This window comes from Filicampus tigris, chromosome 10 (assembly GCF_054856515.1).
Source record: "Filicampus tigris isolate MCC_2025a chromosome 10, RoL_Ftig_1.0, whole genome shotgun sequence".
In the NCBI taxonomy this organism is placed as follows: domain Eukaryota; kingdom Metazoa; phylum Chordata; class Actinopteri; order Syngnathiformes; family Syngnathidae; genus Filicampus; species Filicampus tigris.
The window spans coordinates 21337501-21364092 of record NC_141226.1 but is presented as its reverse complement, the minus strand read 5'-3'; the positions used below and the strand labels follow the sequence as shown (position 1 = coordinate 21364092).

Here is a 26592-nt window from a genome sequence, read left to right as displayed (position 1 = left end):
GAACGCTAAATAGCCTCTCAAAGATCGAGCGGCGAGTAGTAGCAAGCTAACTTACGATGTGATGAAAGCGCCTTTTCTTTGCTAACATTTGTGGGCAACGCAATAATCAAAATGAAAAATACAAGTGCATTATGACATATAAACCTGCTAAAAAAAAAAGAGGCAAATAAACCACGTGAAATGTGGATAATGCTAACTAGCCACTAATCAGAAGCAAAGACACAATAAAAGCACTATTGCGAATCTACACTCTTGAAATCAAAATATATCTGCACAGTGATGCTCTGTTGAGTTATTTGTTGACTTTTGAGGCGCACATCAGCAGCGGTGAGGAGCTTGGCTCAACCAGGTGTGATCCCTGCTACTCCAGTCAGATATTAAAAGATAAATAAATAAATCAGGAAAAAGTGAGACATCGTCATCATGATGTGTATTTTAGCAACCGTTTACGTATGTAACAGAACACTGGTGGTAAACAGCTGTGGCAAGTGTTGTTTGGGTGTTGTACACGTTGTGTACACAAGGACGATGCGGCTGCGGGGTTTCAAAAGAGGTGATGTTAGATGGCCGTCAGGGAGGCAGGAGGGGTTTAAAAAAAAAAGCAACGACGTAACGTGAGCGGCGGTTGCAAGGATGTGCGGTGTGTGTGTGTGTGTGTGTGGCGGCAGACGGGAAGGAAGCGGCAGGTGTTTGAGTCCCAGAAACTCAAACATCTGCTCTAGTCTGTCGTCACGCAGAGGGGCCCAGACTTTGGTCACTTTGATCACTGAGAGCCGATTTCCTTTCTTTTCTAAAAAAAAAAATGTTGACTTCTTTTTCAAACAAGAATATTTGGACAGTAGCAGGGGTTTTGTGATTTCGCCTTCGTACACTCACAACCATGGATTTGAGATAAAAGAATCATGGGGTGATTTAAGTGCAGATTCTCAGCTTTTAGCAATTACAGATGTTTTATGTTAGGGTTAAGGGTTTGCGGTTAGGACAATTCACCAAGATGGCAAACATCTTGACACACCAAAATATATTAATATAGTATAAACAAATTATAATATCAGTAAATTATTGAGGGTGTTTCACAATATAGTCTTGAGTTTTTATTTTGATTTTTGAGGTCTGCACAATAAATGTTCTCAAATTGCATTACAGTAGATCTTGTCTTTTTTTTTTTTTTTCTTTTTTTTTTAAATCAATTTAGCTTTGCTTCTAGAAAAAGAAACTACAGTTTTCTGTTACACGCAACGTGAATTTCAGAAATAAACACTCTTGATGATATAAAAATGAAAAGCAATTGTTCATTTGTTGTCTTATTGTTATATGGTTACATAAAACCTTTGCTTCAGGTCCCTAGGATTAACCTGCAAAAAACAAGACGTAAAATTCGCTCCACAAAATTTGAAAATTGCTACTCAAATCAAATCATTGATTCGCAAAACTACTCCGTAAAGAAAAAAAAAACCCTATTATTCTGAGCCTTGGCACTATTACATACTGTCACGTTTCATTGAGTTGACCCTGTTTTACTATAGCTGGCTAGGTTTGAATGCCATGACGGTTATCATGGCCTGGCACGTTTCCCTATTCCGTCCCGCTGTCTTGTCTCACAACCTTCACATTTTGTCTACGGTGGCCTGAAACAGGACTGCCGTGGCTGCTTGTCGTCAAATTAAGGTTAGGGTTGGAGTTTAACGGTTACGGGTAACAGTCGGGTTAAATATAACACAATTTTGGCTCAAAAATGGGCCGATACATAAATCGGGTCAATTTGACCCACTCACTTGCATTGTTTTGTCCAAAACAGCCAATTTTGGGGGATTGTTTCCTACTCAAACTACCCATTTTTTTGGGTTGTTATCTGCAAAAACAACCAAGAAAGTTGGGTCAAATTGACCCAAGTTGTGGATCGGTCCATCTTTGACCCAAAATTGTGTTATTTTTAACCCAACTGTTTTTAGAGTGTACTACTAGTACTACTACTACTAGTACAACTTACTCACGGACATATTCACCAAGTTGGGGCGCTCGGCAAATGGAAAAGGACCCTTGTCCGACGACATCATCGCCATCATCGCCGTCTGCCGCCGCCACGCACTACAAACTATATACGTTCCACTTTACATTTCCTCCCGCTTCCTGTCGGCGACGACGGACAGGAGTGCTCCTTTTGCACTCCCAAAAAGCCATAAATTATTAAAAAGGTATGCTTACGATAAAAGGCAAGTCAATTCTCTCACAGGCTAGCCGCATTATTAATGCATGATGTTAAAACGGCTTTCCACCAATTAATGGAGTCCATGCATGACCTCGCAATGGCTTCTGGAAATAACGATGCGGTGGTGATGTGCTTGTGCATTACAGCGGGGATTAAAAAAAAAGAAAAGAAAAAAAAAAAAAAAACACGGCCTAGGACCTCGGTGACTTCCTTACGCATTTGTGGCCTGACCACAAAATGGCTGCTTAAATACCTACAAGTAAACACCACTTCATTGAAGCCGGGACCACCAAATGACCACACCTCAAATGAACCACTCAATGAACAACAAACCGCCAAGTTGAACTTGAAACAGTCACGCCTAGAAATGGTACAATGTGCCGCAAAAGTCAAATAAAACTCGGGAGTTCAGCTCAGTGAGCATATAAAAGGATTAACTCCACAAGTGCTTGCTTTTTTGGGGGGCTGGTGATAAGGAAGTGTGATGATAACCATAGAACAGGAAATGCGCCATGAGCGACATAAGTTTACTTTATTCTGTTTTTAATCATACAGAACTTTTTTTCTATTTCAAAACAAAAAAAAACACAAAAAAATACACACATCTAAAATACACATATTATTAATTCCATTTGGTCCCATTAGTTTAGTTGTAGTTCATTTAACTTTTACCTAATTTTGTTATACAACATTTAACATAACCTACTCAAAATATCATGTTCAATATTATAAATAGGTTATATTACATTGTTGTAAAATAAAATGGTAAAATCAATATAAAACATGAGAACATCCAAAAAAAAAAATAAAAATAAAAAAAAGAAAAGGCAACTTTATGTACTTCAATGATATAAATATGTGAATTTTCATTTCGCTTTTAATTATCTCCATCAATATCCAAAAATCGCCCCCACAAACACCTTCCAGTCCCATTCACTTGCATTGCTTATATTACGTACTGCAAGCTAAATACAAGTTGCGAAGGATTTCACATTCAGTCACACGAGGCCCCGGTGAATGCCGGTGTAAACAAACGCCCATCAATCCACGTAGGACTTAATGGAACTTTCAATAAGGTCCAAACCTGCTGACAGATTTAAGGCCTGACCCCGTGTGCTTTATTTTTAACGGCTGTCACTTCCATCTAAAAAAAAAAAAGTAGCAAAGGTCCTTTTCCCCAAACAGCCCCGAAGGTGACATTAGCCCTTACAGTGGCTAATTTAACTCTTCATAAATATTATGACTGCGACTGGGTTGAAGTTACAACAAACATTTTGGATGGATCGTGTTTAAAACCAATAAACCAGTTGCCATTTTTGAATCTTTAATTCACTCGTAGTGACGTAAACAAAGTGCAAAAGGCCGTTTTCAACAGTCAACATTCATTATGAGACACGTCTCACATGCCCACTGTCAGATCATACTTAGCTATAAAATGAGTTGAAGATTAAAAAAAAATTATTCTAAAAATAATGATGATGATATTTATATCTATAGAAGACATTTTTTTGTACTTAGATCTCAGAGGTTTATTGAGAAGCCAACTGGACCTGATGCTTTAACACAGGTCAATAATACATCAACAAATGCACGTTGATGTGTTTGTTTGTTGCTCTTATGTTGGACTCAAATGACAATGCTAATAAAAAAAAAAAAAAGTCATTAAAAGGCATTTCCTCCGAGGAGCTGCGTAAGCAATATTTTAAAGCCCGTCGTACACCGAGCGATGTGGCCGAAACGCGACTAAACTGTCACGCAAGTGTGCGACTTGTTTTCCAACCACCGGCCACTCATTTTGCTGCTATTTGAAATTTCAAACGTAGGTGAACGGCATTGCGAAAATACAATTTTATGGGTACTGGCTGCCAGCAAGTTGTACCAATACAGTACATACAGGATGTACACATTGTTACAGTAATACTTAACTATATTTGCAAATTCCATTTGCACCTGTGGCTGCAAAGTGAAGCGTGGAGAGTCTCTGCCACCAAAATACACGAGTGCAGTGACTGAATAAGGCTACCGTCGCCAAGGGCTTCTCAAAAAATCCACACGCTCTCCTTTTTTTGTCGTCCGTTTCCTCTCTTAAGAACACCAGGAGTCGCAGTTTTTCAGTTAAAGTGAGTTGTGCGTGAGGGTCGATCCCAATGGTGTGCAGGAATGAGTTGCGGACTCTATTTTTTTCTCCAGTCGCTTTCGGCTGTGTCGCTCAGTGTGCAGCGGGCCTTAGGAAGATTTTGCTAAAAGCAGACTTTTAAGGAAGTTTTGAAATGAAGCCTTCAAAGGCAGTCCGGGCGGGAAAAAAAATATTTTTCTATTATATGAGTCAAGTTAAGTGGTTAGACTCAAGGTAATTTTACTTGAAGGCAAACTTTGAAGGAAGATTTGAAATGTTTCTTTTCAAGGCAGCAGGTGGAAAACTTCTTTTTGCACTGATATGATATACTGATATACACTGAAATCCCCAGCAACCATGAAGGCAACATTTTAAATCTTCCTCTCATGAACTCGCAGAACTCTGAACCCTAGTTGCACTTACTTTGTCATTTTGTACGCTACTTTTTTAAAAATGTATTTATGTCATAAACTTGTGTCAATAACAGTGCCGCGCTCTGCACCTTTAAATGGATGAATAAAGTTTCGTGAAACTGAATGAATCTGAATCCAAATATTTCTAATCAAGCATACCTTTAGAGGAACAGTGTGCCTCAGGTAAAATGTTGCCTTCAAGGAATCTAGGAAAAATGCTCTTTTTACATCAATATAACTTAGTTAAAAGTTTATACTGCCACGGTTAAGTGCTGATGTTAATTTCCCTCAGAAAGCCACATTTTAATGAAGCTTTAGGTTGTCTTTAAAGGAATCTGAGAAAAATTCCACATTTCTTTTTACATTGATATGAATGATATGAATTTGAATATGAAGTTAACTGGTTATGCTAAAAGTCATTTTCACCACTAGCCGTAAAGCAAACGTTTGTGTTTTACTGTAGATTAAATGCTGCCTATCAAACTTGGCAAACGTGTACTCATTTGTTTACGTTGAGCTGTAAATGACGTTCAGGTGGCTATTGTAAACATCTTATCAGCGTGTTTAGTGGGTGTAGGTGGGTAAACAAGTGTGTGACGTAATCCGTCTCCCATCTCCAGTCCGATGTGGAAACGCGACGTATTCGAAAATGAATTAAAAAACTCACCGGCGGCGAGGCAGACGGGCAACAGGAGCCTGAAGACCAGCCCGCACACCACCTCCGAGGCCATGGCGCCTCTGAGCAGCTACAAGAAACTCTCTCGCTCCCTCTTTCTCGCTCGTTAGAGTTTCCCTCTCATCCCCTCCCGAAAAAAGTGTCTCAAATCCCGGCTGTCACGGGTGTGCGCGCCTCCCCATCAGTCGACTGCTGCCGAACGAGACACCTGAGCGGCGGCTTGTCCAAGGCGACGAGAGGAGGCCACTTCCACGCTTCATTATCACCATCCACACCCGGCAGCTCATAGCCGAAAAGACGCTTTTGTTTTCGGGCGTCGCGTTCAAGTCATGCTCGCCATTCAAGGTGGGCAAACGGTCGCGTGAGAAAACGTTGCCGATGAGAAGCAACAGGTCGTCAGGGTAAAACAAAGCTTCTTTGTAGAGGAGTCAAAGTGTAAATGTTACACTTTGCCACACTTTGCGGAGGTCCACCTCTCCTCGCTGTGCCTCCTTGCGTGAATTTCACACTTTTGAGTGGGACTGGGCGCGCGCGTGGGCTGTACTAGTCTTATCGGGAAAGCAATATGTGATTGGCATATATGCCTGCCAATCAAAAAGCTTTCTCGAATTTGAGTCTCCACCCTCGAACGATGATTGGCAGGATAGGAAGGGCGGGGCGGGGGGCTCGGACACGAACACTTGTAGCACAAATATTAGCCACAACGTAACTTAAAACGTAGCTTGTTTTGTACTTTCCAGCAATTATATTTTAGCATTTCATATTTTGATACTTAGGTAAGAATGTTTAACAGGTTTTTAGGCGTGCGTCTGTCTGTTCACTTAAAATACTCTCCCACCCCAAAATTTACCACAGTACCTGCTGTCGAACAAAGACAAACAGCGCCTTCTATCGGTCCGAAACGAGACTGCGCAAGGAGCTGCGCATCCACTTCTACTTTAATCAAGACAATATTCATATTTTATTTTCTTAAATTCAAATTTCGTTTGTAGTGAAATAATTAGTCAAATTAATATTTATAAAACAATTATAATAGCACCTATTAACCAGTTTATTGAGTTTTGCTGCTCTAATAAAAAAAAAATCTATTATGCAAAGCATTCATTTCGTTAATGGTAATTCAAAATCCGTTTGTTGTGAAATAATTCAAATTAAATCATTCTAAATCAATTACAACATCATCTTTTCATAATGATCTTGTCTTTTACTCCTCTAAAAACTGTTAAGATATTTTTTCTATGCAAAAGATTACTTGGGAAGTAAATTAAATTGTTGTAAAGCAATTATATCAACTTTTCATCAGTTTATTTTTCACCACATTCACTGCTCAAAAATGAAATAATTTTATCATGCAAAAGATTACTTACAATTCTAGGAATACAGTGGTTATGTAAATACAAGATGAATGTATTATTTGTTAAATTCAAAATATTAAATAAGAACATATTTATATAAACATGTTGAATTAATGCCGTTTCAGATTTACTATGACAATAAGTACAAATGAATGTCCATTATTTCAAGACATTATTAGTGGGTCTGGGATAATTGCATGTGTTTTTTAATATTTCACAAAGCATCATGATGACAGTAATCAATATTTCTAGTAGATCAAATGCACTGGTACGTAAAAGCCGCGCTGCTCTAGTGCCTTGATCTTTTGAAATGACATTATTTATCAGTTTCTGCAAAGCATGATGGGAGTGAACAGCCCGAGTGGTTGATTTAGGACAAGCTGGACGCCGGCAAAACATCAGCTTGAGGCTCTGACCCAAACGGGCCGGATGCTGCCGTCACCGCTGCAGCAGTCGATATCGTCAGGCCGTGATTTATGTCGATTGTCCGATCCCTCCCTGCTAGATGCCAATGTGATGTTGAGGGCAACGTTTGTCTTTGATCCATTATTCATCTCCGCGCTTAAGAGGGACTTATTGACCTCTTCTCAAATGGACCCGACTGGTTAAAACATTGACGATGATTCAGCAGTAAATGTGGCTTTCGCATCTTGGCCCAAAATCATTGGCAATAGACTCTTTCATGCAGAATCCTGCAAAAAAAAAAGCTGCATGTATAATTTAGATGCATCATAGCATGTACTATAAGTGAGACACAAATTACAGCCAACTTCATGCAAATCTTTTAAAAAAAAAAGCTGCTTCAAAGTAAATGAAAGAAAATTAAAATCTTTTTTTACACAAGAGATCCTGCAAAAAATGACACATCAGATCAGGTCGCAAACTAAAGCCTATTTCATGCAGAGATCCTGTAAAAAATGCAGTGGGGCATGTGAGGAATAAAATATAGCCTATTTCAGACAGAGATGCAGTAAAAACAAGCCGCTTCTGATCATGTAAGTGAAAGCAAACCAAAGTCTATTTCATGCTGAGATCCTGCAAAAAAAAGCTGCATCCAAACACGTAGATCACAAAAAAGACAGTTTTACGCAGAGAGCCTGCGAAAAACATTTCATACCGTACAAGTAACGAATGAACTAAACCCTATTTCATGCAGAGATCATGCAAAAAAAAGTCATAATGGAACACGAGCAAAGAAAACCCCACCTATGCCATTTTACACAGAACCCAGCAAAGGCGTGACATTGCTGGGTTCAAGCCCATCAGCTTAATGCCTGGTCTTCTGCCTGTGCTACCGTCTTGAAGGGTCTCTGTGTGAAAAAGGCCGCATCTAACGCGATAGGACGCGCGCCAAAGTGTGTTGCAGTCATCTATGAGCAGGTGTACGGCGCTCGGCACTCTGCCTTAATAATGATGTTTTGTTTTCACTTAACGCCGGAACAGGGCTGGACAAATGGAGCGAATGTTAGCAGTTAGTTGATGATGTCGGTCGGGATAATGGCTTTCAACCACTCGTTTACTGTTGTCATTGAGCGGTGTAGGAAGGAGACGAGGCACCTAATGTATCCACTGGACTGGCAGGCGACACACGGGGCACATTCTTTTTCGGAACAACTTCTTTTTTTTTTTTTTTTTTTAATCTTACCTTTTATGGACACTTGTAAAAGAAAACACAAAAATAAATCATCAAAAATATATATTTTGAAAACGTAACAAAATAAAATGATTTAAAAATATTAAAATCAAATAAAACAAATACCGAAATAACTTTTTGTGTTAAACATTTTTACCCAAAAAGTAAAAAAAAAATATATATAATCATTTAAAATGATATATTGAAATTAAACAAAAAAGGAATAACTTGTGTTTTTCTGAGCAAGTTTCAGGAACAAAAAAAAATCATTAAAAACAAAAGATTGAAAATACAAATTTATTGTAGTATGAGTGCAAGTTTCAGGAACAGAAAAAAAAAATTAAGTAAAAAAATAAATATGTAAATTGACAAAAATTCGGCCAAAATAGTGTACAAAATCAAAACATTTTAAAATATTCAAATAAGATTAAATGAATGAATGAATAAGAACTTTTTTCTTTGCAAGTTCAGAAACAACTTGAAGAGAAAGCACAAGGCCTTGCGTTGCTCATCATCATCATCATCATCATCATCATCATCATCATCATCACCACCACGGATGAAGTCAATGCAACAAAGTGGAGGTGAATCACTCCAGCTGGTGAGTGTGGGTTCGAAATGCACATCTAATTTGATTGCACTTTATTCATTAACAATGCACACCCCCCCACCCCAAACACGCAAACACACATTAGCACACGTACATACAGTATATGCACGCGCCGTAGCAGTGCATTAGGTGTAATGCAATTTGAATTATTATCACTCGGCACACCCTTCCCTTCCTGGTCAAATGACCAGGCCATGGGAGTTCTGATTGTTAAACAGTCAAATAAAAGTTTCCGCTGAGGCAGCAAATTTACTAATGGACGGAGATGGTTCATTATATTATGGCCGCTAAATTCTAACTTCTAAAAAGTCACCAGCAGCTAACAAAACCCCCCCACCCCCCTCCACAAAAAAAAAAAACCTCACACTCACGACCCCCCCCCCCCCCCCCCCACACACACACACACACACGTACACACGTTTCCCTCATGGCAACAATCTTACGTCATACTTTGTTGATGTCATATCCCTGTTGGCCGCAAGGGCGCGCCAGTGTGCCTCCTAGTCACGTGACAGAGGGACTTCAAGATGGCGCCTTACGTGGCTGTACTTCAGTTGTTACGTTGTTGTTATTGTTTTTTGCTGTTTTTACCGTTTAAAAGCGCTGCTCAGCTTCTAAATGACCCATGTTACAAACCCATGAACGACAGCAGGCCAAACTTTGTCCGGTGAGTTCGTAGACATTTGCTTTTGCTGCTCTGTTGGGAAGGCTTTTGTTCGTGTCTTCAGGAACTATACCTATTAATGACGACTTTTGCATAGTTTTTCTTTAAAAAAATAAATAAATCTGTGGTTTCATGTGTTAACGAGACACTTTCTTGAAAATTAGGTTCCAACAAAATGATTAAAACTTTGTAAAAAGTCAAATGTATAAAAAATAAATCTAAACCCATAAGTAATACAATTAAAAATAATATTTTTAAACAAAATTCAAAACAAAAAAATGAATAGTAAAAACTCTGAAATAAAATAATTCAACTTTAGTCCAGAAACAAAAGGCCATTTTGAATAATCAATTTAATGTATTTTTGTTTAGGACGCGCCCTCGACCCCACGAGTACATGAAGGCGTCCGACCTTCCCCGCGCGTGGGACTGGAGGAACGTGGACGGGCAGAATTATGTGAGCGTCACCAGAAACCAGCACATCCCGCAGTATTGCGGCTCCTGCTGGGCCATGGGAGCCACCAGCGCCCTCGCTGGTAACCGAGGCGACCGGGGGTGTACGGAAGCGGGGGGGGGGGGTTTATCACGGCCGGAGACAGACGCGTCAACATTTTGTCTCCCTCACCCTAGATCGCATTAACATAAAGCGCGGGGGCATGTGGCCGTTGGCGTACCTGTCGGTCCAGAACGTCATCGACTGCGGGCGTGCGGGATCGTGTTACGGCGGCGATGACCTGAGGGTCTACGCCTACGCCCACGAGAGTGGCATCCCGGATGAGACCTGCAACAACTACCAAGCCAAAAACCAAAGTATGTTACGACCATCATTATTAGTCCATTATGTTGCCGGGTCACTTGTCGCTAGGCAGAATTACACATCTCAATGTTGAATAAAATACATACAGCGGAACACGGTTGATATTGACGGGTTGGACGATGACGGGATGGAATTTGACAAATACAGTAGTTGTTGGGTGAACATTTTAAAAACTTTTGAGACCTCGGTTAAGAGAGTTTTTATGGCTTTTTCTTTGCAATACTGAAGAAGGGTAAAACTTCTTCGCTTACTTTTAACAGTGTGTCACGCCTCCTCTGGCCAGTAGGGAGCGTGCTGTGCATATATTTGCTCTGCTCTGTTTTTATTTGACATATTTGCTCTCTGTTGTCATGTTTGATTTGTCACCGCCGGCAGAGTGTGAGCTTTTCAACCAGTGCGGCTCGTGTGCCTCAGTGGGGTCATGCGACGTGGTGAGGAACTACACCCTGTGGAAAGTCGACGATTACGGCAGAGTATCCGGGAGAGACCACATGAAAGCGGAGATTTATACCAACGGTCCCATCAGGTAACCAGGAATGATGATTTACCTTTACCTGCCAGACGAGGGAGACATAGAGCTGAAGACATATGTTTTTGTTTTGTTTTTTCTAAGCTGTTCCCTCATGGCCACCAAGGGCCTCGATGGCTATGCGGGCGGCATCTTTTCAGAGTTTCATCCCCTTTCTCTTCCCAATCACATCGTGTCTGTAGCCGGCTGGGGCGTCGCGGATGACAGCACAGAGTTTTGGATCGTCAGGAACTCCTGGGGAGAGTTTTGGGTCAGTGTCACACCTGCATGCGGCAGTCAGATACTTCGATTGACATGGCTATTCAAATTTCAAGTTGCTACGGGAAACAGATTGAAGCACCCTGAGAGTTTTTAGCCAAATTAAAAAAACAATGGTACAATGAAAATTTCCCCACTGTGGGATCAATAAAGGCATTCTTATTCGTACACTTCCCCGTGTCTTTTCAAGTATGGCTTCTTGAGACTTTTTTTGTGGTCCTACTCATGGTTGACATTGCGAGTAAAATTCATGTTGGAGAGGGAATAGAGGATAGGCATTGCTATTAAGTGCCATATTGTCATGGAAAACTGTTGCCTGGGGCTGAATTTTCAATGTTTGAACCTGATTTTCTTTGTTTTCAGGCGGAATTCCGACTTCCAAGTCCCCCCAAAATAAATTCCTGTCTGTTTTTTTTTTTTTTTCCAGGGAGAACACGGCTGGGCCCGAATAGTCACCAGTGCGTTTAAAGGTGGCAAAGGCAACTGGTTCAACTTGGGGATTGAGAAACGCTGTGCATATGGAGATCCTATTGTTATTTCATAGATTGTGTTACTGTACAGTCTTCGTGAATAACTTTCTATGTTGATGGGGAAATGATCAATTTTAACATTCTTGCTGTTACATGAGGGCCCATGAATCAGTGTGACTTAAACAGCTTTCGCTGAAGTTGTCATCTGAGACATGTCCCAGATAAAAGGGCAAATCACAAATCACAATCACAAAGATGCTTTGTGCGCCACTGAGCGCCTCTTGTAAGGCTGGTTTTACAGTATGCCCCCCACATGCATACATGTGACGTTCACAATGCACAACAATGTTGTTTTGCAAGAAGAGCACAGCCAGGCCGAACATCTGGAGAGGAGCGGCCCTCCGCCCACATTTTTTGCTCGTTACCCTCTCGAGGCCACACACAAGTCACACACTTCTGAACTGTTTTATGTGCAACAGTATTTGAGCCAAGCTAGAAACGAATACAATTATCAACTGGTCAAATCACAAACGTCATCAGTATATGATAAGAAGAAACAAATGGACAAACAAGCATTCATTCATTCAGTCATTCTTATTGCCAAAATAAGTTTACTGTCAAACTAAACGTAAAAGAATGGGAATTGCACTTTATGTATTTAAAATCACCACGTAGCTGAGCCTTTTGTTTGCTAGCTCAAAGCTAATGCTAGCATGCGCTAATTAGCATCTACGGTCAGGTGTCAGGTCTCTAAATATTTGGACGTTGACACAATTTTCAGCATACCAGCTAGTCTGTACGACACCACAATGGAGTTGAAATGTAATATAAATGAATAAATACATGTTAAATCCACAAAACATATCAAATCTCTCCCTGTTTTTTCTTTACTACCGCTTTCAAACAGCCACACCGAGGACTAGTGTGCGTGCGTGTGTAAGTGACAAAGCCACTCCGCTCACACCCTCTCTGGGACAAACGTGAAGCATTCCGATTTATTGTTTTGTGAGAGAAGTTGCTCACCAAACCACAGAGTGACTGGTTGAGCTGCTACGAGCAGAAGCGCTCATGGGATCAGTTTGGTGGCAAGTGCACAACACGACAACCGGTTGGGACAGATTCTTAATTCCATTAATCCCATCCGTGCCGTCTGCTACAATGAGTGTGATCACGAAACAGCCTGTCACTGATTTGCAAAACGTGCTTTATACTGAAGGCTGTTTTGCTCTTATCGGGGTTTCGCCGTTGTGTCACACCCACACATGCGATAGATGTCATTTATCATAATGGCAACCAGGGGCGGAGCCAGAACGTGGCTAATGGGTGGGCCTGAATATTTCTCTCACTTAGCACAATCCTCCTGCCCCGACACATCGTATATTCAGATAAAATGACGAACTGAATAAGATGAATTTCAGATTTTCCTTAGACAAGCACAATTATGCCATTCTCAGAGGTGGGCATTCCGTCTATGTGACGGACCGGTCCGTTTAGCCGCCATATTAAGCAGCATCTCAGTTAAAGCACTTTGAGTTGCATTTTTATGTATGAAAAGTGCTATATAAATAAAATGTGATTGATTGATTGATTGTCTCAAATGCTCATTGAGGACTGAGGAGCTAACACAGACGAGGTTCCTGTTACAAGCTATAACGGAGGAAGCACTGTTTCCTTTGAACTTCGATTTTTTATACGTCACTATCCCCCTTGATATTTGAAAAAATATATAAATAGGTTCCTGGGGTTGAATGGCTGGACTGTGAAAAGACATGTAAAACGTTTTTGGCACTGAATTAGTTTTAATGGAAGAAAATTGTGATCAATCATCATCAAAATGTATATGGACATTTCTATTTGTGCCCACTTCGACTTAAAAAAATATCAACGACTGCCCCGATATTTTGAATTTTATGGATGCTAAGCCTTTGCCTCTAGACACCGATTATGGAGAAAAAGCTTAAAGTTGCTTAACATCAGAAAATTGCGATCAATCATCGCCAAAATGAATGTGGACATCTGTACTTACGCCCACTTCAACCTCTGAATTAGAATGTTGGCCCCACTATTTGGGGTTTTAAGGATGTTCAGTCCTCATTAAGCTACATGAAGCTTCTGGAGTGAGCATCTATGGAGAGGAAATTGCTTACATTTATGTCTACATAAATTTGGGTGAAGATTGGTCGCAGTTATCTGACATCAAGCAACATTAACTTTTTTCTATGGTGAGGAAAACAATTAGCATCCATAAAATCCAAAACATTTGGGCGATCATTTTAATCATTTGTCATTCAGCGTTTCTACACTAAGCATTTTAGACTGCCCCCTTATTGGCACTTCAGACCTCAGAACTGTCATCGAGACAAGCTGACCTCTCAATCCACCGTGCTGCCTTTAAACAACAGTTTGTTATTATTTTTTTCTTAATTAATAACAGTCCACTTCCCTTTTTGGACTCTTTATTTTGAAAGCCAAGCGGAAGTGCGTCGTAAGTCTAGCTTGACGGGAGCGGGGCTCGACGGACTTGCGTTTCTCCTCGCGTTACGTTTTTGTTTTTCTCTCAACTTTACACCCGACATCTTCTTCATCCGCCATCGTGAAGCACAACGGGCCGGGGTCTTGAAGAAGAGGAGGAGAAGAAGGAGGAGGAGGAGGAGGAGGAGGAGGAGAAGATGCCTCATGGGTCGTTCCATCACGCCGTAAGAGGAGAGCCATGCCCAGGTTCGGCGTCAGGTGGCTGCTCGCCGCCGTGTTGATGCTGCTGCTCTGCGGAGCCTTCTTCTTCTGCGAGTATCTCATCTACTACCCCGCCATCCTCAAGTGCGCCTGGCCCCGCGTGGAGCATGCGCGCGGCGGCGGGGGGGACGGCATCGACGGCCGGCCGCCGGACTCGTCGCTGGTCCGCGCCATGGTGCTGTCCGACACGCACCTCCTGGGGGCCGTCGGCGGCCACTGGTTCGACAAGCTGAGGAGGTGCGCTCAAAACGACAACGGCAGCAGCCTTGTGTCCTTCACCGATTGATTAATGCCATAACGATAATCGAGTGCTGGTTGGTGTGCGCATGCGCAGGGAATGGCAGATGGAGCGCGCTTTCCAGACCGCCCTGTGGCTCCTCAGGCCCGAGGTGGTCTTCATCCTGGGGGACATTTTCGACGAAGGCAAGTGGAGCTCGAAGAAGGTAAGGCGACGGGGGCGGGGGATGGGGGGCGGTTTGAGCGCTGTTTACTCAACTCGGAGGGTGCCAGCCAGTATAGGGAGCAGTTGTCTTAATACAACGTGCACTGGCTCGAGAAAAGGAGTTCAGAACATTCAAAACTCGCTTGCCATTAATACAAGTGGACATTTTTGGGATCAGATTAAAAGTTCAGGGATTCGGGGTTTGACTCTTGACCTCCCCGTGCTTGCCTGGGTTTTCTCCAGGTACTGGCTTGTTCCCACATATCAAAAACATCCATTTGAACAAATAAACACCTCAATTTTTCCATTAGGAAAACAACAGGTTAGTGACTGTACATTAGTTCAGCGAAGTGGCTAAAAAAGACAGTAGGACGCTGAACAATTCAAGTGCACAACACAGCTGCTTATTAATTGGGGGTATGGTGTCTAATTGAGGAAATTGTGGCCCCTACCCAATCTCTACTGACTCTATAATTTCAGCACTTGACCGAGGTGTCTATTTGATTAATCAAGTGGACGACACACTCAAAAGATTAATTGGGGCAGGGCAACTATTTGAGGAAATGGCCCACTCTGTCATAGATGCCATGCGTCGATTAGTCGCCAGGTGCGTTGTCCACTTGAATGAAGAAAGGCGTTTATTTGAGCTCTGGTGCTTATTTTTTCAAGTGGCCGACAAGTGATGAATTAGGGGCGTGGCATCTAATTGAGGAAATACAAAATTGATGGCCCTTTCTCTAACAGACACTTTCCGGGTGCGCCACCTACTTAAGGCAAATAAACACCTACTTTTTCCCATGGGTTATTATACAAAAACTAACTGTAATAACTTCAGTTAATTGAGTGGGGAAAAAGCTTTTATTTGAAGTGTGACGCATATTTTTTCAAGCAGGCAACACCACCAGTGATTTATTGGGCCATGGCATCAAAATGGTGGCCTCCCTATTCAATAAGGAAATAAAACATGTTATGACTGTATTACATCAGATCAAAAAAAAAAAAGGTGGTTTGGCGCTTAATAATTCAACTTGGCAAAACAACCGTTGATCAATTAGAGGTATGGCATCTATTTAAGAAATACGCTCACAGAAATTATGTTTCAGTTAGTCGTCAGGTGTGCCGTCCACTTAAGACAAATAAACCCCCCTCTCAAATGCATTTTGAGTAGGAAAAAAATAAAATAAAATCTTGATCGTAAGTGTCATGATGTCAGTCAATGACATCACGCGTCATTGTCTCTGCAGCATTGGGAGGACGACGTGCGGCGCTTCCACAGGATGTTCCGCCACTCCGGGGACACGGAGCTGGTGGTCCTGGTCGGGAATCACGACATCGGCTTCCATTACGAGTGAGGGCACTTTGACACCGTTTGTTTCTTCCATCGTCACGCGCGTGGGGTCAGGAACTGATAAAAGTCGGACTCTGATCGGAAGTGTACCGTACTTGCCTCCCACTGGGTGCTTATCACTTCTTCAAGTCGCCGTTCAAATCCAAGACACAATAAAACTTAAGTCTTGTATAAAGTAGCCGTAAGCAATAGAAAATGACTTTTGACACAAGTCATCTTGTAGAATATTGCGTGCACCTAAGTATCAAAAGTAATTTCTTGTATTAAAAGTACTTTAAGTAATGAAGTACGAGTGCATACGTATCACAAATGGAGTGGTTAGAATTTTGTTTATTTCAGTGTAGTTTCATTATTATTTTCAAAATTGCCAGAAATGTAAATAAAGTAAAGTACAGATGAGAAAGTATTTGTACTCTTGTTAAACAACTATAGCAGCACTATTTGCCCTTTCAGGAGACGCGGAAGGTGTCGGCAGAGTGATACTGTCACTTAGTGATGTTTTAATAAAGTTTGAATGTGTTTTTAATGTACGTTAGCTTAGCTTGTGCGTCCTTGAGCTTTAACAACCCTATATGTGTTACTGTATGCACGCAAATGCCATTTCCTGCACCGTTTTTTTTTTTTTTTTTTATCATCATATTCCTCTTCTGCGGTGGCCTCACACAGGAAAAAAAAAAGTCAAAGATTAAGCATTAAAACATTCTTGCAAAAAGGCCGGAGCAAGGAAGCCGCAAAGAGCAAGGCAAGAAAGGGAAAGCACACACGAATGTCAAATAGCAGCAAGTGAAACTGCTCAACAGGAAGTGCAAATATTTTAAGTTTGTTTGTGTTAGGTCAGGTTTTTTTTTTTTTTCTTTTTTGTACTCTACTTAATTAGAGTGTATAGAGAGTAATTTTGCCATTTGCCCGCAAAGTCAACATTGCAAAATGATGCTAGGTTCTGTTTAAAAAAAACAACAAAGGTGTTATAAATCCAACATGTTCTGTTTTTGGTCTCTTTTTTTTTTTTTTTTACACTAAAAGTATTCTTTTAACCCCCCCCCCCCGCAGGATGGACTGGTTCAAGCTGCAGCGCTTTGAGAAGGTTTTCAACGCATCCTCCACCAGGATTGTCACCAAAAACGGAGTCAAGTGGGCTATTTTTCACATTTTGCCTGAGCAAAAATAATGGCAAGTGCTGTCGGAATGCTGCTATGTGTGTGTGTGTGTGTGTGTGTGCGTGCGCTTAGCTTCTTGCTGGTGAACAGCGTGGCGCTGCACGGTGACGGCTGCCCCATCTGCCAGTCGGTGGAGAAGGAACTCGTCAGACTCTCAAAGGACCTCAACTGTTCTCTGCAGGCAAGTTGCCGGCACATGCGAAGAAAACACAGCAAGCAGATCAAAATAATAAACAAAGTCATGCCTTTACACAGAGCTCAGGTGACGGCTGCGAGGGCACGCAGGTGTATCCTCCCACCCCCCCCATCATGTTACAGGTGAGCTAATCGCCGTGCTACAGGACAGTTCAGTAAAACTAAAACTACTCGGCCTACGCTAACATACATGTATTTTAAACGTGAACATTTTGTATTTGATAATCCTTGTGCTTAAAAAAAAGGGTTTCACATTTTGCATCTTCAAGCAACCAAGTGTGCATTTTTTTTTTTTAAACATCAATCAAAGACAATTTAGGGTCTCCAATGAACTTCAAATGAATGAATTTAAAAAAAACAAAAAAAAATCGTTTTGTCATCCAGGAATCAAAAACATGTTTTGTAGTCGCCCAAAAAGTTGAGCATCTTCAAAGAATACAAACTCGCACTTTCAAAAATCATCAGAAAATGTATCTTCTTCAGTGAGCCTACCGTCCATTTTTGAATAGCGTCAAATGTGATTTAGCCAATGCACCCAACTTGCGCATTTTAAAGAATAAACAGGTTTTGTCAACACCAATGACAGTTACTTTTATCTTGAAGGATTTCTAACATACTTTTTTTTTTTTTAAATCAAAGACAATTTAGAAAGTACCTAATGTTTGCATTTGAAAATGTCTTCGAGGAACAATAAACTATGCATCAAAAACATCAAAGACAAGATAGCAACTTTCAAGGAACATATCGTCGCGGACCTGTGAAAAACACTAATCTCCAATTTTGGAAACTTTTTAAATTTTCAATTTAATGCGGTTGCTGTAACGCGGAAACATGATTCAGGTAAAAATAAGAAAATGAGAAAAAAAATGGTGATAAGTGTTTTTCACATGACAGCGACGATATGATAGTTTATGAACATATTTTGTCTTTTTTTTTTTTTTACCAAAAAACCCCACAAAGGTAAAGAAATGCTTTCCCCTGAAAAAGTTGGCCAAATTCATTAGGTTAGGAGCGATGATGATAATGACGATAACGATGATGATGATGATGATGTCGGTGATGATGATGATGATGATGATGATGATGATGATGATGATGGCGCTCTCTAGCACTACCCGCTGTACAGAGTGAGCGACGCAGGCTGCACGGGCACGGATGCAGCGCCGCCCGGTGAGCGCCACCTTCTGTTCAGGGAGAAGTACGACGTGCTGTCCAAGGAGGCGTCCCAGAGGGTGAGAACTCCTCCCACGTCTTCTCTCGATATGATGATGATGATTTTTTGTGTCGTTGCCATTAGCTGCTGCAGTGGTTCAAGCCCCGCCTCATCCTAAGCGGCCACACCCACAGCGGCTGCGAGGTCCTCCACGACAATAAGTACCTGGAGGTCAGCGTGCCGTCCTTCAGCTGGAGGAACCGCAACAATCCCAGTTTCATTCTGGTGGGTGGCCGGGTGGCGAGCCGACCTGTCGGCAGACGCGCCTCCGAGCGTCTAGTTCAGTGTGTGCCGCATCGCATTTATTTTGCGTCGCCTTTTTTTCCCACCATGATAAATCAGTTGATACAACTCTCCACAGGCACAAATATTTTTTAAAACGTTTACATTTTAAATCCTACAGAACAAAAGTGAAATAATTTTAAAAACACAATTATATGTATTATGAATTATAAATAAGTTATTTTGATTCAATACTTATTTTTATATAAAGTCAATTTGAATAATACATTTCATTAAGAATTCAGTTATGAAATGTATTATTCCCAAAATAGTTGTAAATTAAAAAAATACTTTAATTTAACATTACAATGTAAAATTTAAAACGTTAATTCAACATTACAGTGATCGTTTATACTGAGTAAATTTGAATAACACATTTAATCAAACAAGTTGACGTTTGAATGCATTGATACGAAAATAAGATGCATCATGCTATTAAAATTCGGTCATTTTGATACAATATTAGCCTTTATTAAAACAAAACAAAAAATACACAATATATTTAATACACAATTCAGGGGCGACTACTCGTGTGAGCAGTGCCTACATGTACCAGCATTCACTGCGGTCAGTTACCTGATTTTTTGAGTCCAAACAACGTTCGTTTACAGCAGCCATCGTCGCTTTTGGTCAGCTAGTACGGGATCGACTTCAACATAAATAACCAACCATTTTGGAACTAATAAAACTTTTAAAAAAAAACTATTTAAGAAAATTGCGAGGAAGCACCACATCGTGTCTATTAGTTTAGATTCACTGGACTTTTTCGTGGTTGGTTACACGATGCTAACACATTAGGATGTGGTTCGTCTGTCAACTGGCCCTTTAAATCGTCCATTTTGTCCCCCCCCCCCCAAAAAAAAATAACAGGCGTCAGTGTCACCGGGCAGTTACGCGCTGTCCAAGTGTTTCTTACCGGAGGAAAGCACTGTCATCGGTGTGTACACTTCAACCGGCGCCTGCCTGCTACTGCTCCTCCTGGCGCATTGCTTGTGGATGAAGGGCCTGTTCCAGTGCCTCAACCTTTGCCTGCTGTGGAAGCACAAGTCTCTGTGAAAACTACATTACCCAACCACCCCCGCGTACAAAAGCTGGAAGCGAAGACGAGCCTCACAGTTTGAGCAAAAAAAACAAAAAAAAAACTGTTGGTTTGTTCTATTTCGCGATACTGGAAAGGACTTCAATTGTTCATTTAAATATTTTAAGTCATTTTAATGACTTTAAACTTGTGATATATTTACGACGTGATGGTTTTTGCCTGTGACAACAGACGTGGGTTCGTTTAAATACCGCTATCTTGCCGAAAGGTGGCGCTTTGTCGTAAGCAGGTTTGTGTCAACCCGGAGTACCCAAGCGCACAAAACGAGCCACCACAGACTTCAGCACTTTGCCTTGTTTTTTTGGCATACAGAAACAGAAAGGTTTATTACAATTACTATTATTATTAATGCCAATTTTTAGTGTTGGATGTGCGTTTATGATCCATGTAATTCACTGTGAACTGAAAAGTTACCCCTCATCTTACATTCTTGGTTTGTTGAGGGAGTTTATGATCTCTGAGATTGTTTATTGTTACTCATCTTTGACAAATATTTGTGAGTTTTTTTGCCAAGTGGTTGACATATTTCCAATGGGTTGTGGATTAATAAATTACCATCTTTAACACACCCATGATGTTTTATGGCATACACGCACACAAACATCCAAGAAAGCTTAAGTAAGAAAACTTAAGTTTTGAATGACCCAAACAAGTGTTTTAAAAAAACATTAGGACGAGTCAGTCTTCAGGAATCAATCTCTGCACTTTTGTAAACCTCAACCTCCCAATTTAGGAATCCTGTGTTTTTGTAAAGATTGATGACATTTAGGCTCGTGAATATTACTATATTACGTATATATTACTGGTATTATCCAATTATTATTATGAAAAAGGATTCGTAATCAGCGGGAAAAAAAAATCTAGAAAGTTTACTGACATCTGATTAAAAAAAATGTTGACTGGTGTAATTTGGTGTCTTCAAGGTAAAGATCAGGTAATTGCGTCTATGCCAAAGAAGACTAATTGTCTTCAATGAAGCTAATGTATGCATTGCAGGATAAAAAAGGCAATTAATGTTTTTGTAAATGGACAATTTAGCATCTTCAATGAATCTGACGTAACTTTTAAAGAGAATTTAGTGTCATCAAGGGCGGCCATATTTTTCTGAAATAGCAAAGACAATCGTGTTTGACATAATTTTCGTCTCTTAAGGATTTGTACGCATCAAAAGACATCTCAGTTTCTCCAAAGAAAATATTTTTGTCTTCAAGGATCAATCGAAGTTTTTGTGAGCATGAATACATGAATACAATTTTGGCATCTTCAAGTAACAAGGTTTGTGTAATTATCAAATAAGCTAACATTTTTTTTATAAACACCAGAGAGAATTTAGTGTCTTAATTATCATGTCTTCAAGGAACATTAACTGCTCTAACAATTTTCAAGGACTTAAACGAATGTGTGTGTGTCAGCAAAGACAAATTTTGTGTCATGTTTTTTCCCCCCAAACAATTTACAACTTAAAAAAAATACTTTAACTGTGTGGCAGTTACATTGGTTTGCATGTTTAGTGAACAAATGGAAAACAACCAAGTGAGGATTTTGGGACAAGTGTTGTTAGAAAAAAAAAAAAAAAAAAGAGAACTCCTCTAATGTGCCTCTTTATTTAAAGAAAATAAAAATGTCATTTCACCGTCCTCCCTGGGCTCGAGCAATATTTCGGCCCCTGCAGTCCAAGTCGACTGAGTGTGTGTGTGTGTTTGTAGTGTAGCAGAAGAAAAGGCTGATGCTGACTTGTTTTTTTTTTTTGTTTTTTTTTTTGTACAAGGAGAAGAGCTCATCTTGTTGGGTGCTGCTCACACATTCATAGTGCCTGTGCCTATATCGCATATGGCTCCCATAGGATCCCCCCCAATGCCGCCCCCAAACATGACCAATATTGCACACGCTCATTTATTCGTCTCCATTCTAGACATGCTTTCCTATGTGTGTATGTATACATATTTAGCGTATACATACATAGGTATGTACACCTAGGCACACACATAATTAAACATGTATAAGTGTACATATATATTTATATAGACCTATAAATTTACATGTACATACAATTATAAAATTCTTTGTCCGCACATTCATACACGCACGCGCACACACAATGTATGTGTGAGTCTATATACACAAGATCTCGCACGCACTTTAAAAAAAAAAAAAAAAAAAGGAAGAAAAAAAATAAAGGAAAAATAATGTTGGTTCCTATGAAAACAACACCAGGTTGCAATTTGGACACTTTCAATGGATTTCCAATGTGTGTTTTAAAGCTGTGAAATTAATAATAATAATAACAATAATACAATTAAACATGAGGGCGTACTAAAAATCCCTCTAAAAAAAAAAACAGCAAAAAAAAAAAAAAAGGCAATGGTGCTGCAACTTGTGGTCCTCACTGCAGGTAAGTGGTTAATTTGCATAATGTATATTTTTAGGATTCTTTCCCTAGAATGTTTATTTGTATTTTTTTTTTTTTAAATAAACAGCAGTTTATTTCTATTTTTTATAAACCAGAAAAAAAACTAAACCCTACAGAGAGAGTCCCCCCAACCACCCCTTTTTCACGCAGTCTCCTTGTTTTGCTGCCGACAAAACAAAACAAAACAAAAAAAAAGTGTTGTTGACATCAAGCTGTACAGCGCGGTCGAAAAAACATTACTTACATCTGAGCTCGTTTTTGTTTTTTTGTCATTTTTTTTTTCTTGTTTTTTACAGGTACAGCCATAATCAAGGCACAAAGATCTACAAGTAGATTTGTTTTTCTTTTGAATTGAACTTGTACAAAATAATATTACACTTTACAGTCTGTACAGGAGAATTCCACCTTGCACAGTGTACAAGAAAACAAAAAGAAAATGAATACATTTTTAGCTCCCCTCCCCGCAGGTAAAAGGATGGTGTATGTGTGTGGGGGTGGGGTGGGTGGGGTCTGTGTGTGTGTGTGTGGGGGGGGTCCGAGTCTGTGGTGGCGGCGGGGCTAAAGTGCACGCAGCAGCAGCTCCTTTGGGGGGGGGGGGGAAATCCTTCCGGCTTGCCGTACTTTTTTGTCATCGTGCACCCCGTCTCTCGCTTTTCTCTCGGTCCGCAAAGCGTTTTTTGTTTTGTTTTAAAACCAAAAAGAAAGAAAAAAAAAAAAGTGGTGACGGGGGGTTAATAAATATCGCATTGATGCTACATTGTGTGTTCCTCTTGTGGGAGAGTAATCCAAATCATCATTGAGAAAAAAAAAAAAAAAAAGGGGGGGGGGGGGAGGAACCTAATGCAAAGTGCATTTATCTCTTCATTCGCTTGGGGGCTAACAAACACGCACACGCACACACATTCGCTCGCACACACGCTACACTGAGGTCCTGTAGGTGTCTTCATGTATCCGAAAAAGAGACAAGACAGGAGGGCAAAGAAAAGGAGGTAGCCTGAAGCTTAGTGGAATGATGAAAACAAAACAAAAAAAAAAGACAGGAAAAATCATCAAAGGAATCAAGCAAATCTTCTCGTCGCGGAGGGATCCAAAACGTGAAAGGAAAAGAGGAGGAGGATTTGACACACTTCAGTAGTACTTGATGGTCCTCAGGAGGAGGCGCTAAGTCTCATCACAAGAGTTCGTACTGCCGCAGGTGCATTCTCTGGATGATGTCCCGGCAGTCGTTGAACACCCGCCGGATGTTCTCCGTGTCCACGGCGCAGGTGAAGTGCGGGTAGCAGTAGTGGCGACCGTCGCCGCTCGCCGTGCTGATCCGCTACGCCGAGAAACAACAGAGACACGCGTCACTTCTTCACACACACACACGCGATATCTGGCCACCAGGGGGCAGAATAATATATTCAGCCCCCCTCCCAAAGTATTGAAACGGCAAGGTTACAGCAAAAGATGACAAAAGATCCAAAGTCCACCTTTCATTTCATGGTGGCATCTAGGATCCATTACAACCCTCTTTTTCGGGTGTCAATTAGTGGCAGATTTTGTCTATTCGTGGCAGGGCTCGGTCCCGATCACTGTCGCTCTACTCGCGGGGGTCTTTGGCTACTTACAAGGAACTCGTCTCGGATGAAGAACTTGGCTCTCGTCACTCTCGGGTCCTCGCCGGGTTCAGGAGTTGCTGGAACAAGGACAGACTGACTGTTAACAAACGCGCGTGTGGACTGATTGCCACAATGTTGTGTGTGTGTGTGTGTGTGTGTGTGAACGGCACCTTCATTTGGTATGGTGTAGCGAGCGTACTCGGGGAAGTAGTCTTCAATTTTGGATTTTCCAGCTAATACCTTCTCGGCAAGCATGTCCTGCTTGTTTAGGAACAGGATGACCGAGATGGTGCGTAACCACCTGCAAAAGCGAGCCGAGAGGCCGCGTGTGATTTGATTGCTTTTGCATCACAAGGTGAAACGGGGGTCAAAAACGGGACTAGCCTGTTGTTCCAAATACTGCGGAAGAGGTCCAGAGCTTCCCGTAGCCGGTTGGTGTTGTTGTCTTCCCTTATTACCATGTTGTAGCTGCTGCTCGCCACCACGAAGATGATGGCCGTGACGTCTACGACAGGAGAGAGCACAAGAAAGGCAACAAGGTGAGCCGGGAGAGGTGGGCGGGGCTACAAATAGCCAAATCAAAAGAGGGCAGATGAGTGTCTGACCGTTAAAGCACTGGATCCATTTTCTCCTTTCGTCCCGCTGGCCGCCGACATCGAACATGCTGTGAGCAGAGGAGACAAAAACACTGTGAGGGAACAACTCACTGCCGCCATCTTGTGCTCACTAAGGTCACAACACGCATGCAACAAAATGCACATTCAGCATTCCCTAGTCATCCAAATAGTTAGATTTACAGTGGTACCTCTACTTACGAACGTCTCTTCATACGAAATTTTCAACTTTTTTCAATTTTCTAATTTTTACGAAAGAAATTTCAGGATAGGAAAGGTAAAAATACAGTATATGGGCTGCTACTCGCAGCTCCAGAGTTTCCTGAACGCAACATACTCATAGCTGATCTGCCATTGGCTATTATCTAGCATCTTCCCGGCATTTCATTGGCTAAGAGGGACTTCTACCGTATGTGTCTATGTGTGTAGATAGACAGGTAGATAGATATATATATATATTAAATATGTCTATGCAGCGTCCTCATCCGCGTCATTCGCCCCCCGGGCCATGAGGTGTTCCGATAGTTTTACGTGAATTAGAAACGAGGAAGAGGAAAAAAAAAGAGGAGAAAATCGTTCTTTTTGTCCATACAAACAAAGCAAGAGATCATAGAAATAATAGAAAAGTATAAAAAAGGATAAGTTTGGTTGATCTCGCCAATGTTTACAGTGTACAATGTTTATAAATATTTTTGTATTCAAATGTCATGTAACATTTTTTTAAAAATTTGAACAATATTGAATTTAATATATCTTATATATCATAGATATGTTAATATTTTGTAATTTGTATTATCACTAAAATATTGCATCTTTAAGAGCAATATGTATATATTGTAGGCTTTAGTCATCTTTTGGGATGCAGTATTTCATTTTGGAAATAAATATGAACTATTTACAACATGAATGTGCGATTATTTTTAATCCACGGATGCTTGCATGTCATTTATACTACACTAGTTGCCCGGACTTACTGAAAGTTGACTTTGTCTACTTGGAACCTCGTCTCGAAAATCCCTGAAGTTAACACTCGGCATCGTAGCAGGTCCTGAAAGACACGCGATAAACAAAGGTGGTGTCACGGCGAGAAAAAATGTGCAGGTGATGGTAAAATAACAAATTTGACACCGCGGGACAACCTACCTGGTCTGTTGGTGTGTAGTCGCTCTGTCTTACCGAGTCGATTCTGTCGAGGAAACTGTACAAAGAACGCACGCAAAGTTTTCAATGAAAGTAACACTCAACGTTTTGTAAACATTAATGAGCTTAAGTGAAAACATCAAGGAAAAGTGGCACGTTTTCATATACAGTACATCAAAGACAATTTATAGCCTTCAACGAGCATGAACAGAAAAAAATTTGACGTAAAACAAGCCAAGGCCACGTATGCATATATAGTTGTTTTTGCAAACAGTTCATTTCGACATGTCTTCGACCAGCCTCGCGTTCCAGTTTTTATAAGCATCAAACACAACACGGGCTTTTAACAAACCCAAAGTATGTTTTTGTAAACATCTAAGGCAAATTTAGCATAGCGTACTAATATATATATATAAACATGTAATTTTTCAAATGAGCCTAGCTCCATGTCTTTCTAAACATTAAAGACACAATAACGTCTTCAATGAGTCCAAAATGGCTGCTTTTTGTCAAACTCCAATGATCATATAGGCTTCAATAAAACTAGTCAACATCAGAATTAAAACAAACCTAAAGGTACTAGTTTGTGTAAACACTGAAGACAATTTA

General features: G+C 40.7%; 4 protein-coding genes and 1 long non-coding RNA gene across 9 annotated transcripts in view; 2 read left to right on the top strand and 3 right to left on the bottom strand.

Moving 5' to 3' along the window:
* The window catches only part of piezo2b (piezo-type mechanosensitive ion channel component 2b), a 62228-nt gene extending 56311 nt beyond the window's left edge, over positions 1-5917 (bottom strand). For both annotated transcript variants that reach the window (XM_086043025.1, XM_086043026.1), the window contains exon 1: positions 5406-5917. In XM_086043025.1, coding sequence (XP_085899151.1) covers positions 5406-5469 — 64 coding nt within the window. In that variant the 5' untranslated portion in view covers positions 5470-5917. The remainder of the gene's footprint in view (positions 1-5405) is intronic.
* Positions 5918-9509: 3592 nt separating this feature from the next.
* On the top strand, positions 9510-12622 carry LOC147141291 (cathepsin Z). The gene is made up of 6 exons (XM_086044117.1): positions 9510-9679; positions 10048-10211; positions 10306-10485; positions 10868-11018; positions 11106-11271; positions 11707-12622. Exons 1-6 carry the CDS (start codon positions 9540-9542, stop codon positions 11821-11823), a joined length of 918 nt encoding a protein of 305 aa, XP_085900243.1. The 5' UTR covers positions 9510-9539; the 3' UTR covers positions 11824-12622.
* A 1566-nt stretch (positions 12623-14188) lies between these two features.
* On the bottom strand, positions 14189-20769 carry LOC147141290 (uncharacterized). Its single transcript, XR_015088510.1, has 2 exons — positions 20036-20769; positions 14189-17604 (listed from the first exon to the last, which is right to left on the bottom strand). It is a non-coding gene; the product is annotated as an uncharacterized LOC147141290 (long non-coding RNA).
* Positions 14229-20786, top strand: mppe1 (metallophosphoesterase 1). Of its 2 annotated transcripts, XM_086044115.1 has the most exons (10): positions 14229-14467; positions 14568-14719; positions 14817-14925; positions 16169-16272; positions 17323-17403; positions 17502-17610; positions 17685-17747; positions 18734-18856; positions 18922-19062; positions 19990-20786. In XM_086044115.1, the coding sequence occupies exons 2-10, from the start codon at positions 14655-14657 to the stop codon at positions 20173-20175; spliced, it is 981 nt and encodes a 326-aa protein (XP_085900241.1). In that variant the 5' UTR covers positions 14229-14467; positions 14568-14654; the 3' UTR covers positions 20176-20786. The 2 variants fall into 2 exon arrangements, with proteins under 2 accessions (XP_085900241.1, XP_085900240.1); XM_086044114.1 differs by having other exon boundaries at positions 14229-14719.
* Positions 20787-22095: 1309 nt separating this feature from the next.
* LOC147141288 (guanine nucleotide-binding protein G(olf) subunit alpha) overlaps positions 22096-26592 on the bottom strand; it is a 46944-nt gene continuing 42447 nt past the window's right edge. For 2 of the 3 annotated variants that reach the window (XM_086044111.1, XM_086044113.1), the window contains exons 6-12: positions 25987-26041; positions 25818-25891; positions 24835-24893; positions 24614-24734; positions 24400-24530; positions 24239-24306; positions 22096-23946 (exon numbers count right to left, since the gene is read on the bottom strand). In XM_086044111.1, the coding sequence (XP_085900237.1) occupies positions 23800-23946; positions 24239-24306; positions 24400-24530; positions 24614-24734; positions 24835-24893; positions 25818-25891; positions 25987-26041 (655 nt within the window). In that variant the 3' untranslated portion in view covers positions 22096-23799. Of the gene's footprint in view, positions 23947-24238; positions 24531-24613; positions 24735-24834; positions 24894-25817; positions 25892-25986; positions 26042-26592 lie in introns of all 3 variants that reach the window. The other variant, XM_086044112.1, reaches the window with a different exon arrangement.

What these genes read in the sequence shown, in the direction of transcription:
- LOC147141291 (XM_086044117.1), top strand. Translation starts at nt 9,540, where the DNA reads ATGGCGCCTTACGTGGCTGTACTTCAGTTGTTACGTTGTTGTTATTGT. An exon ending in CTACCAAGCCAAAAACCAAA is followed by an intron (nt 10,486 to 10,867) that starts GTATGTTACGAC and finishes CACCGCCGGCAG; the next exon opens with AGTGTGAGCTTTTCAACCAG. An exon ending in TATACCAACGGTCCCATCAG is followed by an intron (nt 11,019 to 11,105) that starts GTAACCAGGAAT and finishes GTTTTTTCTAAG; the next exon opens with CTGTTCCCTCATGGCCACCA.
- mppe1 (XM_086044114.1), top strand. Translation starts at nt 14,460, where the DNA reads ATGCCCAGGTTCGGCGTCAGGTGGCTGCTCGCCGCCGTGTTGATGCTG. An exon ending in CCAAGGAGGCGTCCCAGAGG is followed by an intron (nt 18,857 to 18,921) that starts GTGAGAACTCCT and finishes CGTTGCCATTAG; the next exon opens with CTGCTGCAGTGGTTCAAGCC. An exon ending in ACAATCCCAGTTTCATTCTG is followed by an intron (nt 19,063 to 19,989) that starts GTGGGTGGCCGG and finishes AAAAAATAACAG; the next exon opens with GCGTCAGTGTCACCGGGCAG.